Genomic DNA, 14122 nt, shown 5'->3' with positions numbered 1-14122 from the left:
GGATTATATTTCTCGTTTAAGTCATGCATACAGCCAAATCCTTTTCAATAAGTTAGTGATGACAGAAGCATTTAACACCATAAAGCATTTAAAAAGAAAAATAGTGGCGCAAGCACTCATCAGAGATCCATGTTGTCCAGAGGAAGCAACCCTGGAGTTTGGGTTTATAATTTTGTACGGGTGATTGTTTAAAAGACCTGGAAAATGAACGGAAGCGAGTGCGGCAACAGGGAAAAAGGATATTGTGTAATAGGATCTATTTTCACCAGTTGAATGCAAATTGGGATTTTAAAAGCAACATTTCAAGATATCCTATATTGTGAACTTCTCATTGTATGGTGCAAAATTATTCTAAGCAGACTGGGGGGAAAATACTCAACAAAGCTATTCTATTTTTCTTCGTTGTTGTTGTGGTGAAGTTATTAAATCATGTTTTATGGGGGGTTTTTTTTAGTATGAGAATTTTTGTCAAGAATACACAATTTTGAAAACAATTTCAGGTTTTCAAAGAGTGAGAAAGAAAATAAATATGCTATGATCCACTACCTCATTCAGTGCCATGACGTATAAATACATTTTAGGAGCGATTTCAAAATGTAATTTAAAAAATATTGTTTGTTTCATTCAAAAAGAATTAAACTATACTAAAGGCTTTGGCCGCTGGGAAGTCAAAGGGCATGACAAATTACCACTTGATGGCAGGAATGGCCTTGATCAGATCTTTGTCCACACATTGAGGAGGCCCTACTTCCTCGTTTTGCTTTACTTCCCCTATCCAGCGTTTGAGAGTGTGTAGGCATCCCCGAGTGAGCCAAATTCTGTGATCACGTCAGGGGAAACCGCAGTCATTGACAAGTTTATGCATAAGTTCAGTGTTCTAGCAATTAAATGTTATTTTACTTACAAAGTGCCCTTGTCCTTATAAAAAGCATTGTTTAGATATTGGAGGTATCTCAAATACAAAAAGAAAAGCACCTAAGTGAAAGTTCAGCTTGAAATCCATACTTTTAAAAAAAGCAGTTTTCTTGTGAACAAATATTTTCAAGAAACTTAACAATGATCCACAGTTGTTTACTGGTAAACCCAAGAAAAATGAAAGAAGCTTTCCTTTGATATGTGCTATATCTATATAGCTACAGAACGAAATTTTCCCTAGGCCTTCGAAAATGAGTCTCTTCCCATTTGAGAGAAACGTCTGGCATTGAATGAGTTAATCATTACATGAACAAATCAATTGCCTTTTAAATGTTGGCGTGCTGTTGATAAAATACACAAGAAAATGAAATTGATGGCATGAGAACATTTGCCACCATTAAGCGTAAATTCAACCCGTACAGGATGTTAACATCAAGATTAGAAAGTGAGTGTGATATTTATATATTGTGACGTGAATGATCTATAGATTTAATATTTATTTCGCCATAGAGTCACAGTAATGAGATACTTCGAATGCTACATTGACCCGTTCGACACGAATGAACCTGAGGATTGTACTTGTTTCGTCTGCAAATCATACCCAAGGGCATGAACAGGATCGAAACCGCACGTTAGCGGGATTATCCGGACAAGAAAATGGCAGCGACAGATGCGGTCATAAAAGTGAAATGATAGTAGAACATGCATATCTCACAATGCCTGCCGATCAAACGTGACACCACTGTGTGAAGAAAACCCTAAAGGGGAGGGGAAAGAGGTTTTACCATCAGTGCCACTAAAAAAAAATGTTTCGTTCCGGGCCCGATGTTGGACAATGGAAAAAGTGTAGCGCTCGTTCCCGCGGGGCCGAAACTCTCCCTGAACGGTTCTTCCCAGACTGCTTCATCCTTGGCTCAGTTAAAGTAGAGCTCCTTGGTCAGCATGGAGACCACGCAGGGGATCTGCTTCTTCTCGCTGAAGCGCGGGTCCTCCGACCACGACTCGAAGCTGGTGGCCACCATGTAGTTGACTCGGGTCAGGATCTGCATGATCTCCAGCTGCTTGCCGAACTCGTTGAGGACGTTGCACAGCGCCTGCACGAACCAGGACCCGCGCCCGGGGTTCCTCCACGAGTAGTACCCTGCCAACGTCAGTCAGATTTACAAGCACTCGCTTCATTCTCGCCACCGGCAGGCTTCTTAAGCCGGGCCGCCAAACAGAAATGGTCAAAATATTATGACAATATATATATATCCTAAATAAAATACTACTAACAAAAAAAAAATGCTTTTTCTTGGTGCCAGCTTTGTCCCGATTGTCCCATTGTGCGTCCATGTAAAGTAGGCTTAAACGTATTTGCTCAAGGTGTGTATTTCTAATCAGTTGATGTTCCTTTTGGCCGTTTCATATTCTTGCTGTCTTTGTTTAAAGGTGTCGGTACTTTTCCATGTGGGTGGTCTTTTGTCTTTGTCTTAACATACCAGTACTTTTCCATGTCTTGTGGTTTCAATAAAACACAGAGGCAGACGGGGGGGTGACCCAGAGTGAGTGTGGACGGTGAGCGAGAACGAGCCAGTTGCTTGTCCTCCCGCTACTCTCCCCGCTGCAGCTGGTTAAAAACTTATCAAGTCTTTGCTTGATGTTTTTTCTACCGTTAGCCAATTTATAGCTCTCCCACACGTCAGTGGCCTGCTTCTTAGACCCCACAATCATCCAATCTAAGTGTATTTGGAAATCACCTTTAAGGCAATACATTGAAACTTAAAGTGCTGTATAAGGCCATGAGATCTTTCGCACAGGAACAACAAATCCAAAAGAAAGAACTCTACTACTTTTGTGTATCTGAAGATGAATGGGATTTTTAAGGACAATGAGTAAATACATAATAAATTCGATTTTGGTTTGTGTTAATACTTTACGTTGTCAATGATTTATTTTAATCATGGCTGCACGTTAAACCGATTTTAGGGGTGTGCATTATTCATGAACAAATACAACAAGTGTAATCCTGGAGATTTGTTCTAGAAATGTCGTTAGATCCTAATAAACAGACTCACCTGGCACGGTGGAGTAGGCGAACAGGAAATCGGCCTCGACCGGAATCTTATGTCTTGGGTTGGCGTCCGTCTCCAAGCTGTCGTTGGGAGGACCCGAATCCGTCTGGATGCCGTCATCGAACTCTGAACCCCGACAAGCCTGGGGACATTGACGCAACACCTTGGGATATAGTCCGTATGTTACAGTGTCGTGAAAAAGTATTTGCCAATTATAATAACGCGCAGAGACAACCCAAGGAAATATAAAGAGCAGTTTTCAAATGTTCCATTTAATAAGGCACCCAAAAATCAAAACCTATCTGGCCCTATGTGAAAAAGTCATTGTTTCCTGGACCTTATAGGTTGTTGGGCTAACTTTGGCAGCGATAACAGAAATCAAATCTTTTGGCCCACTCTTATTTGCAAAATGGTTTCAAACATGCCATATTGGAGGGTTCTCTAGCATGAACTGCCCATCTAAGTTCACACCACAGCATCTTTTGACTCATCAGTCCACAGAATGTTTCTCCAAAATTCTTGAGGATAATCAAGATGCTTTTTGGCAAATACTAGAGGAATCCTTGTGTTCTGTTGTGACAGTGGTAGTTTTAGCCTGGGAACTCTCCCATGGAAGCCATTTTTGGCCAATGTCTTTCTTCTAGTGGAGTCATGAACACCGACTGAGTCCAGCAGGGCTTGCAGTTCCTTGGATGTTTTTCGAGGTTCTTCTTAACCTCCTGGATGTTGTCTCACTCTTGGAGTCGTCTCACTTGATCAACCATTCCTGGGAAGTTTTGCCACTGTTTTCTCCATTTGTGGATAATGGATCTGACAGTGGTTCGCCGGAGCCCAAAAGCCTTGCAAATGGCTTTGTGACATTCTCCGAAATGATAGATTTTTATCACTTTTTCTCTATATTTTTCTGAAATTTCTTTGGATCGTGGCATGTTAATTGTGTTTTTGAGATTTTGTAACCTACTTCACTTTGTCTAACAGATTCCATTTAGGTGTTTTCGCAAAAACTCTGACCTATTTGTGAGTGATAAATATGAAGGGGGCAAATATTTTTTACGGCACTGTATATGTTATAAGAGTGATTTGGACCGTACCTGGATAAAGAAGAGTTTGGGCTTGCCCACCAAGCTTTTACACATGTCCCCCCTGAACAGAGAGGTCATGGTTTTGATGGGCATGGCGCCATCCGTGCCGTAGATCATGCCCTCTTCGCCGTGGCTTAACAGGATGCAGGCGAAACATGAGCTATCACTGTGGTCCTCTTCTGAAGCTAACACAGACAGACGCACTTAGTTTGAAACACTTGTGCTAATTTTTAGAATATTTTTCCAAATTGTTCAATGTTCAAAGTATGCTAAAATAATAACAAATGATCCTTAAATGGCAATGTGTATTATTAAGAGCATCCCAATGATAAAAAATGCATTCTTAAAAAAAGACAAGATTGATTTGAACAATAAGCAGAAATACATGAGGTATCACATGAATGTGCAATATCTTTAAATACTCATAGGTCACCTTATTAAAATGTATTTTACATAAGATTAGGCTAACGGTACCCCCCTAAATTGAAAGAAATTTTTGGAGAGGACGTCGTTGGGCGTCGCCCCAAAATATACGCAGAGACAGAAATATGGCGGAAAGGGTGGCAGGGCTAATCATGCAAATGAAGGGCAAATGTATTATGCACACTGCAAAGAACTCGACCAAATGACAAATACTCGATTAATCCATTAATGTTATTATTGACAACATGAATAAGCATACTGTTCCTTCAAGCGTCAGAAAATTTAAAAAAAACTTAAAATTTTTGGTCCACTGCCTGGAACTTTATCGAATTTTTCTTGGTATTGTTTTCCTCTTCTGATGAAAATAAGTCAAAAATAAAATCATGAAATTGACATGGTGAAATTTGGCAAAACATTTTGCTTATTTATTTTAGCCGTAACACTTTAGAAAACATTTACTTTTTGTTGAATCATGTATTTAAATGCCTTAGCTCATTTTCTGTATTATTTTCCATATACTAAAAAAAATGTGTTAAAATATATTCAATTAATCAGACAAGGAACTAGCAAGGAACCAAGGGGAAGAAATACTAATAAAGGTAGGAGGACAATAGAGAGAGCTACAAAAAACAACATGGGTGCAGGATCGTGACAGTGTGTCAATAACATTGTGGTTTAATATGTACACATATATGCCAAACTAGGTTTTTCTAACGTAACCCTTGCGAGAAACAAGGCTTCACTTGTGTACATTATATGTGGGTAATGAACAGCCCCCAGTAGCAGGTAGTTGCCTTGAATAGCTGACGCTGCTATCGGTTAGTTAGCGTGTCAAAGGGAAAAGTGTGAAGCACATTGTAAAGCGCTTTGGGAGGTCTTCATTGACTTGAAAAGCGCTATAGAAATGCAGATTTACCGTATTTTCCGCACTATAAGGCGCACCTAAAAGCCTTTATTTTTTTTTCAAAAGCTGACCATGCGCCTTATAATACAGTGCGCCTTATATATGGATCAATATTAAGTCGCAAAGTCTTGCAACTAAAGCAAGCAGCCGCCGATTAGATTTTCCCCCGAAGGCGAAGGCGTCCGCGCTGTATGCTGGGATTTATATACCGGTGTTTCATTTCCTAACCAATGTGTCAATCATCATTTGAATCAGTCACTATTGGCTAAAGTTATTCGGAGGTAAAGGGGGCGGATCCTTTTCATCATTTACAGGCTCGCATAGGCTAAAAGGGCGAAACAAAGCCTGCAATTGGCCGAAAAAGATGAATGTGAATCACACGTTGGTTGGGTTGCACTACGGCATAGAGAAAACATTTTTTAATATTCTGTATTTGGAAATATTTTACTCTCCTGGATTTACTACACTCACAGTTGTAAGAAGACCATGGTTACGTATCATTATTGAACGTGATGGCTGCAAGAGAACTTAGGTGAGCTATGCGGATTTATATTTTCCCGGTATCTTGTTTTTAGAACGATCTTGATGTTTCTGTGATGAGTCCGTTTTAAACTCAATTCAAAGTGTTTATTGTCATGCTATCAATGACACTCATGACAATTCCGTTGCAAATAGCGCCCCCCTTACTCACCCTCCCTGAGGAGACGCTCCATCTTCTCGCAGGTCTGATCGTTGTAGATAAAGACGTTAAAACCGAGACTCTTGAAGCATTTGAACAGCTCGCCGGCGTCGCGATCCGTCCCGTTGCGTACGTTCATCCCTGTCCAAACCACACAGGGAGCGCTCAGACGTCTGGCTTTCGCCTTAAAAGCGCGTTTATTGCTTTCGGTACCTGTCTTTTCGTCAAAGTTCTTGTTGTTGATGATGATGCACTTGCCCACTCGCTGGTGGCTCATCTTATACTGGAATGTTGGTGAGACAATTCTGTAATGGCTTTCAGAAGAGTAGTCCTGCTCCCGCGTCTGGCCATCCTTATTCTTCTTGCTGTGAACGGAGATTGACAAATGGATTACAAAGCAATCTTTTGGTGCATAAGTGGCTGCTATAAACAGGGTTCGTACAGTGTTCCCTCTAAGCTGCTCGCACATTCTCAGCGCACAAGAAAATCTAGCCAGCGCACAAAAATCAGGGCTCAAAATTACTAATTAAGAAGCGACTTAAGTCAAAGTTACAGTGCATGTCAAAATACACGGGTTCCCCTGACGTGTCCTAAATGCGGTATTTTGAAGTCGAGTCGATGTAGAACGAAGTTGAGTAAAGTTAGTAGCGTTTGTCGAAAACCGGCTTCTTCGGCTCGGCTCACTAAAAGGAACCGGCTCCTTCGGGTCCCAAATGGCTCTTCAGGTTGTTTTTGCTTCTTTCATCCCAACATGACCAAATATTATGTAAAATGATGCACAAAATGACTTAAAAGAAGTGGGAATAGAACAGAAAAGAAAAAAAATACCAAAAAGAAAAAGTAGTGAAAAGCTGAGAAAAAACGAAGCAAAAGGAAGAGAATTTTTTTTAGAAAAAAGCTAGAGAAAAGAAACGTAGGAAAAAAGGAAATGGAGAACAAAAAGGAGAAGTAACAGCTCGGAAAAAGTCAACAGAATGACTTTTTTTTTAAAGGAATTAAAAAAAAAAGTAGAAAAAAACACAGAAAAAAGAAGAAAAAGTTTGTGTGGCATTCAAATAATTTCAAATTATATCAAGTGAATCTTGTTGCCAACATTGTACTTCCACTAAAAAATGTCATTAAATACAGTTCTGTATCTTGCAACCGACTCAATAAGCCCCCAAAAATGTTAATATTATGCGACAAAATATATCAGGAAATAAAAAGAAATGGATATCTTGTGAAAGAATTGTAAGAACAAACGACGTTTGTAGGCCATCGTACATGAGTCAATTCATTCAAAAGAGAAAAATAATTTTGCATTGCCGGAAACTCAGCAAAATGTAACTTGATGTCAAGTTTTGGATATGTTTGATAATTAATTATCTTGCCACACTTGGGATTGCCGTTGCTCACTGTTGTTTCAAGCGTTGCTCACCGACTTTGTGTGAACGCTCAGACCCGTAAGGAAAATTAGAGGGACACCTTCATGGCTAAATTCAAGAACTTTGAAGGCCAATTTTCCCAGATGACCAGTTCAAATTCACAATAGTGGACTTCACCCACAATTCAAGTATGTTTCAATTCTTAAAACACATTAAAGTTAAAGCTTTTAAGGATTTCAAGCACTCGTACAAACCATGGTATTACATAGCCCACGAGGCTACTATTAATGATGAAATAACACGGTTTGTTGAGGTAACCACTCATACTATGCAATTCTAAAGCAGCTGTAAAGATGACATTAAGACCCATCCATCCATTATCTTCACCGCTTATCCCCATTAGGGTCGCGGGGGCGCTGGAGCCCATCCCAGCTATCTTGGGCAGTGTTTTGGGGAAAGACAACTCACTCGGTCTTTCACACCTAGGGACAATTTGGACCGGCCAATTCACCTAACATGCATGTTTTTGGAATGTGGAAGGAAACCCACGCAAGCACGAGGAGAACATGCAAACTCCACACAGGAGATTCGATTTTATGGCCTCAGAGCTGTGCCACACACGCGCTAACCACTGTACTGCCGTGCTGCCCCGACATGGAGCAAAATACATATAAGCGGGACGCGACTGTAACATTCTCTGAGTGGTGAGAAAATGATGAAACATATATTACAATATGTCCTTTAGATCTACAAATGGCATTAAGATGGTGCATTATTTGAGTTTAGTTTGGATTGGAGTAAACTGTTATTACATTATTTTTTCCGCTTCAGATCTCAAAGTCATCATGTGAGTAAGGATATACGATAATGATAAAACCCGTGTATATATATTGGTCATATCATTGCAAAAATGATGGATTCCAAATTGATAACTGGTTACTTTAATTTAGGCTATGCTATTCTGAACAGACACTGCTTTCCTGACAAAAACACTAAAAAGACACACAATATAATATTTGCCCATGTTTTTGTCTATGTCACAGTTGCCATGGCGCCCAATTGGCCCCGCCTGCGTGGCACCAGCTGCGGCTCATTGACCGATTGGCTTTCTGTCTTTTTAAGCTCAGTGGTCTCATTTTTCCTTTGTCGGCCCGTCAACGGACTTCTGCCCCGCAAGACGTGGGTTTAGACTCGGTCCTGTTCCTGTTGGTATTTCCTGTCCGGTATTTTTCCCGTTTATTTTGTGCTGTTTAATATCGGTTTCCAGTTTCGTTCAAGTTTATTTTTGTCCTGTTTATTATTTTCTCCAGTTTTCATTCCTGTCTAGTTTGTCCTGTTTATTTTCTATTTCCTCATTCATTATCTATCCTGTCTGTCCCGTCCTGTCCGGTATCGACCACATCCGTCCGATATCTGCTCGGGCAATTGGTGTCGATCTCGTCGGTCTCTGGCTTCCTGTCTTTCCACGCCAGACAGCTGCTTAACGTGCCTGACTCCTCATTTCCCGTAAAATAAAATCTGCTGTGAGAACGTCGCGCATTTGGGTCCTGATCCTGTTCTGGTTCTTGACAGACTTTCTTTTTTTCGAATGTTGCCCAAAAAATTAAATCCCAACTTACTTGCAGGGAAAAAAAATGCAGATTTTTCTTGTTATACATATTTTAAACATATTTCCAAAGTAATTTGGGAAGAATATTTAAAAACAATCAGGCAGATGGATCTGATATAGAAGATCTTTTGCAGCATTTTCAGGTCTTTTCTTCATAAGATCACCAAATTATTTTCCGTCATTCAAAATAGATCTTTTTTTAAATAGAAAAAGAGCAAAATTAAATATGAGAACATTTTCGCTAGTTTATACGCAGCACATACGAAAGATTTTGTATCTGACTAGTGTTCTCTTTTATTGATGTTTACTATGTTTGTGTACTGTGACTTAATGCTAAATCTATTCCACCCTGGTACTCCTGGAAGGGGGATTACCACTTGTGAGGCCCCTTCTCAAGGTTTCTTTTTTCCTCACGCTGAGGTTTTGAGTTTTTCCTTGCCCTCATGTCGGTTTCAGATCAGGCCATGGTGTCATTGTAATTCTGTGCAGTACTTTGAGACATTTTTGTGATTAAGGGCGTCACAAATAAATGTGACCTGACTTGAAGAAGCAGAACGTAATGAGGACGGTAATCGTTGGGTAGGGTTACTTGAACTTGATTACTTTCAATGACTTTTGGATGACTCCAATACCAAATATGCTCATAAAAGACAAAAGAAACGAAATAGGAATCAAATGACTCAATTTTGTGGAGGCTAGGGGAGTAACAGAATACATGGAACGGCAAAAAATGATGTTGGCAAGCTGTTTGGATTTATTTTCATTTTGTTTCTGTCGCATTTTATGTTTGTTTTTCCGGAGATCAAAGCCAGGAGAGAAAGCTTACCACGTGTTGTGAGTCATCATTTGTTTCATAGTTAGTTTCTTTTGTCCTTTATTAGCATATTTGGTATTGGAGTCATCCAAAAGTCATCGAAAGTAATCAAGTTAAAGTTACCCTACCCAACCCTGTGTATCCCCGGAAATACCTCATCATTTCTGTACGATAACAGTTTTAGCCCAACGCAAAACAAATGAAGTACTTACTCAGAGACCAAAAAGTACATAAGCGTTCCAGTAAGGCATCAACGTAATCCAGCCTAAATAGGAATCCGATTCCCAAACATTTCAAAGTGTAAACAGGAAAACGAAGGCAGAAGTATCAAGAATGCAAAATTAGCGAGAGTAAATGTCCTTTTGGCTATTCTGAAGTCGCTGCCGTGTTGCCATTCATTGGCAGATCAATCCAGATGGGCAGCGTTTTCCAGAAGAGCCCGGCCACCGGGGTCAACAAAGCCCCGGCCGCGTAGCGCGCTGGTTTTCTATCAAAGGTGTGATTTGACGCCCGAGCTCTCCGCGCCACCTCCTCCCACCTGCGTCCGATGCCAGGATGGGCAGAGGAGGGCGCTGCGGATCACGTGGCCATTGACTTACCCGGGTTCGTCATCAAGCGCTACGCCACTCTGCATCTGCAAACCAATATGTAGCTCCTGATGAGTTTTGGGGGGGCGGGCGAGGGCTAGGACACTGACATGCTCTCTGTGCTGGGGCGAAAAACCCGACTGCGTGTCCGGAGGTCGGAGAGGGGGGTGCCGCCGGAAGTGGGGGGGAGGCATCCACAACCGCCGTCCTCCACCCTGACTCAGCAACCTCGCCAACACACCAGCGTTTTCCAAAGGCCTATTCAAGCCGAGGGCCCCCCGAACGTCACGTCGCCGTGACCACGCGCGAGGTCAATGGGGATAGCACTCGGATTGGGGGGTGCATCGACGCGATGACTCAGTGGTGGGCCATCGGGGCCTGCAATGTCTTCTCTGCTGGCCTAGACACTATCTGGATCATCAGTTCTGTGCCTCACTAGGGTCACGGGCAATGTTCCCTGTAATTTTCCTTATGGGTCTGAGCGTTCACACAAAGTTGGTGAGCAACGCTTGAAACAACAGTGAGCAACAGCAATCCCAAGTGTGGCAACTAAATCATTATCAAACATGTCCAAAACTTGACATCAAGTTACATTTTGCTGAGTTTCCGGCAATGCAAAATTATTTTTCTCTTTTAAAAGAATTGACTCATGTACTATTGCAAAGGTTGTACGGCCTACAAACGTCGTTTGTTCTTACAATTCTTTCACAAGATATACATTTCTTTTTATTCCCTGATATATTTTGTCGCATAATATTAACATTTTTGGGGGCTTATTGAGTCGGTTCTGAGATACAGAACTGTACTTAATCACATTTTTTTGTGGAAGTACAATGTTGGCGACAAGATTCACTTGATATCATTTTTCAATTTATTTGAATGCAACACAAACTTTTTCTTCTTTTTTCCTGTGTTTTTTTCTACTTTTTTTTAAATTCCTTTAAAAAAAATCTCATTGTTTATTTTTTCCGAGCTGTTACTTTGTTCTCCATTAACCTTTTTCCTACATTTCTTTCTTTTCTTTTTTTCTGTCTTTTTTCTAAATTTTTCCTTCTTTTTTTTTCTTCTTTTTGTTTCTGTTTTTCTCAGCTTTTCACTACTTTTTCATTTTGGTATTTTGTTCTTTTTTGTTCTATTTCCCCCTTCCTTTAAGTCATTTTGTTTATAATTTTACATAATATTTGGTCATGTTGGGATTAAAGAAGCAAAAACAACCTGAAGAGCCGTTTAGGACCCGAAAGAGACGGTTCTTTTTAGTGAGCCGAGCCGAAGAAGCCGGTTCTCTACAAAATACGTACAAACTCTATGTATTCTGTTACTCCCCAAGCCTGCACAAAATTGAGTCATTTTATTCATATTGAGTTTCTTTTGTCTTTTATTAGCATATTTGGTATTGGAGTGATCCAAAAGTCATTGAAAGTAATCCAGTTCAAGTAACCCTACCCAACCCTGTATATATACCTGTAAATGCCTGTATACAAATATGTTTTAGTGCTTGGCGACCCCTGCTGTGGACGCATATGTAAATGCATAATGAGGTGAGTTATTTAGTTCATCTATTTAACCTTTTGCCACGTTTTCTGATCACATTTGCACTGAATTAATTCCTTTGTGGTTATTTTAATCTCTTCAGTGGAGACGTTGTGCCCGCGAAGGCAGTTCCCTACACTGGGAAGGCAAAAGTAAGGTAAATACATCACTTGAGTGTGTCCATTTACCCAAAGAGTAAAAACCTCCCCTTGCGGTCAGGTTTAGCGTCGGTCACGTCCACCGACATTTCATCTTCTGGATCTTCAAGATGAGTTTTCTCGGTAGGTTCTCCAGCCATCTGTGGTTAGCATCCTGTTAGCGTCATTTGACCAAACTTTTATTTCGCTTACTTTGACTAAACAACAAGTCAGTTGTGCATGGATAGTTTAATTGATGATGCGAATATATAAATTACTAGTTATGTCAGTAGTTAAGAGAAAATAAATGACATTGTAACGCAAGGTGGAACTCCGTGTTAAGCGAAAAGTAGTTTTATTACGTTTCCGACTATTTAAGGGGTTGTCACACTGTCAAAGACTCACGTTGTGTTGTTATAGTGGTTTTTACGCCGATACGTTGTAGTTGAATGAAAAAAAAAAGTCGTTCGTTCTGCAGAAACACGCTTTCACTTCCTCAAAACAAAGTTCTTCGGCCAAGTTTAACAGGGAATCTCCAAGAGGCGTTCACTTCTGACGTGGTACTGTAAACACTTCCTGGTTCTTGTCTGTGCGTATGGCGGCCATATTGGATGGGTCACGGGCACGCTTAAAAATGAGGGTAAAGGGAAAGTGTGTGTTACTTAGCGCCTCCTAGTGGTTAAAAAACACAACGTATTTAAAGAAAATGATACTGATTTCAATCATAAGCAAAAATGCAAAAACTTTTATATAAAATCCGGATCTATTAAAGTACTCTGTCACGACCGGAACTAACAGGGGACCCAAATGCGTAGCGTTCCCACGACACTTTATTAAGGATCGGGGGGGGGGGATCCGGGAGAGAAGGGTAAACAGCGATCTGGTGTTTGCTGGGGTGGTGGAACAGGAAGCTCTCCCGGCCGGTGACAGGTGGCGAGGCGGACAGCCAAGTCGAAGAGCAGAGGGCGATCGTGGATTGGAGCAAGTCGGATAGGAGAACGAAGCGCAGTCATGGATCAGAACAAGTTGGGTAGCTGGGATAGGAGAACGAAGCGTGGTTGGGGATCGTAAGCAAGACAGGGAACCGGAGACGATCGGGAAGCCAGGAGAAGCAATCAGGCAGGAAGACGGGGTTATTTTCGATAACCTGTTTTGATATCAATCCTGTCTGTCCCGTCCTGTCCAGTATCGACCCCATCTGTCCGATATCAACTCGGGAAATTGGTATCGATCTCGTCGGCCTCTGGCTTCCTATCATTTCACGCCAGACTGCTGCCTAATGTGCACGACTCCCCATTTCCCGTAAAATAAAAGGCTTGTGTGAGTAACGTTACGCGTTTGGGTCCTGATCCTGTTCCGGTAAAATTAGGCTCAGTCAACCACTCAAACATATATGCATAAGGGCACTGAGTGATATTTATATGTATAAATAATAAGCTCATTTGAAAAATAAATTTGGAAGGATTGATCATGTGTCTAAATACACCAATCATGTCGGCCATTTCTCATGCCGGTTGGAAATCTTATCTCATCTCATTAGCCGTACCGCTTATCCTCATTAGGGTCGCGGGGGGGCTGGAGCCCATCTCAGCCATCTCCGGGCAGTGGGCAGGGGACACCCTGAACTGGTTGCCAGCCAATCGCAGGGCACACAGGGACAGACAACGCATTCGCTCATTCACACCTAGGGACAATTTGGACCGGCCAATTCACCTGAAATGCATATTTTTGGAATGTGGGAGGAAACCGGAGCTTATATCCCGGTAAATCGTAATGACTCATCCCTGGTGAGCTGTTTTCAGAAGTCACGTTTATTTGTGACGAGCTAAATCACAAGAAGTCGTAAAAGGCTACAGACGATTATGACACTATCCCCTGATCTAAAACTGACATGAGGGCAAGGAAACACTTTCCTTTTTTTTTTTCTTGTTTTGTGTGTGTAATGTGTAAAATTTGTTTTGCGTCATCTCCCTTCCATGTTTTGTACAGTTACAGCTTGTTAGTGTTCCAACAGATCCTGTGTA

At 41.1% G+C, this 14122-nt stretch overlaps 2 protein-coding genes across 4 annotated transcripts in view; one reads left to right on the top strand and one right to left on the bottom strand.

Moving 5' to 3' along the window:
• Positions 1–1693: 1693 nt before the first annotated feature.
• Positions 1694–12601, bottom strand: casp7 (caspase 7, apoptosis-related cysteine peptidase). 3 transcript variants are annotated; one of them, XM_088324267.1, is made up of 7 exons: positions 12504–12601; positions 12150–12259; positions 6271–6422; positions 6070–6198; positions 4061–4236; positions 2973–3111; positions 1694–2056 (listed from the first exon to the last, which is right to left on the bottom strand). In XM_088324267.1, exons 2-7 carry the CDS (start codon positions 12257–12259, stop codon positions 1830–1832), a joined length of 933 nt encoding a protein of 310 aa, XP_088180393.1. In that variant the 5' UTR covers positions 12504–12601; the 3' UTR covers positions 1694–1829. The 3 variants fall into 3 exon arrangements, with proteins under 3 accessions (XP_088180393.1, XP_088180394.1, XP_088180395.1); XM_088324268.1 differs by having other exon boundaries at positions 4061–4230; XM_088324269.1 differs by lacking the exons at positions 12150–12259; positions 12504–12601 and adding an exon at positions 10057–10175.
• nrap (nebulin-related anchoring protein) overlaps positions 12176–14122 on the top strand; it is a 73483-nt gene continuing 71536 nt past the window's right edge. Inside the window, exon 1 of the mRNA XM_088324270.1 lies at positions 12176–12242. The gene's annotated coding sequence lies outside the window, so the exon portion shown is untranslated. The remainder of the gene's footprint in view (positions 12243–14122) is intronic.

Source organism: Urocampus carinirostris, chromosome 19, assembly GCF_059441175.1.
Source record: "Urocampus carinirostris isolate Australia breed hairy pipefish chromosome 19, RoL_Ucar_1.0, whole genome shotgun sequence".
In the NCBI taxonomy this organism is placed as follows: domain Eukaryota; kingdom Metazoa; phylum Chordata; class Actinopteri; order Syngnathiformes; family Syngnathidae; genus Urocampus; species Urocampus carinirostris.
The sequence above is the reverse complement of the archived record's forward strand: the minus strand, read 5'-3'. Positions and strand labels throughout refer to the sequence as shown.

Coding starts and splice junctions, on each gene's coding strand:
- casp7 (XM_088324267.1), bottom strand. CDS start 12,259: ATGGCTGGAGAACCTACCGAGAAAACTCATCTTGAAGATCCAGAAGAT. Junction 6,199..6,270: donor GAACTTTGACGAAAAGACAG/GTACCGAAAGCA, acceptor TGGTTTGGACAG/GGATGAACGTACGCAACGGG. Junction 2,057..2,972: donor CGCCTACTCCACCGTGCCAG/GTGAGTCTGTTT, acceptor TGACGTTGGCAG/GGTACTACTCGTGGAGGAAC.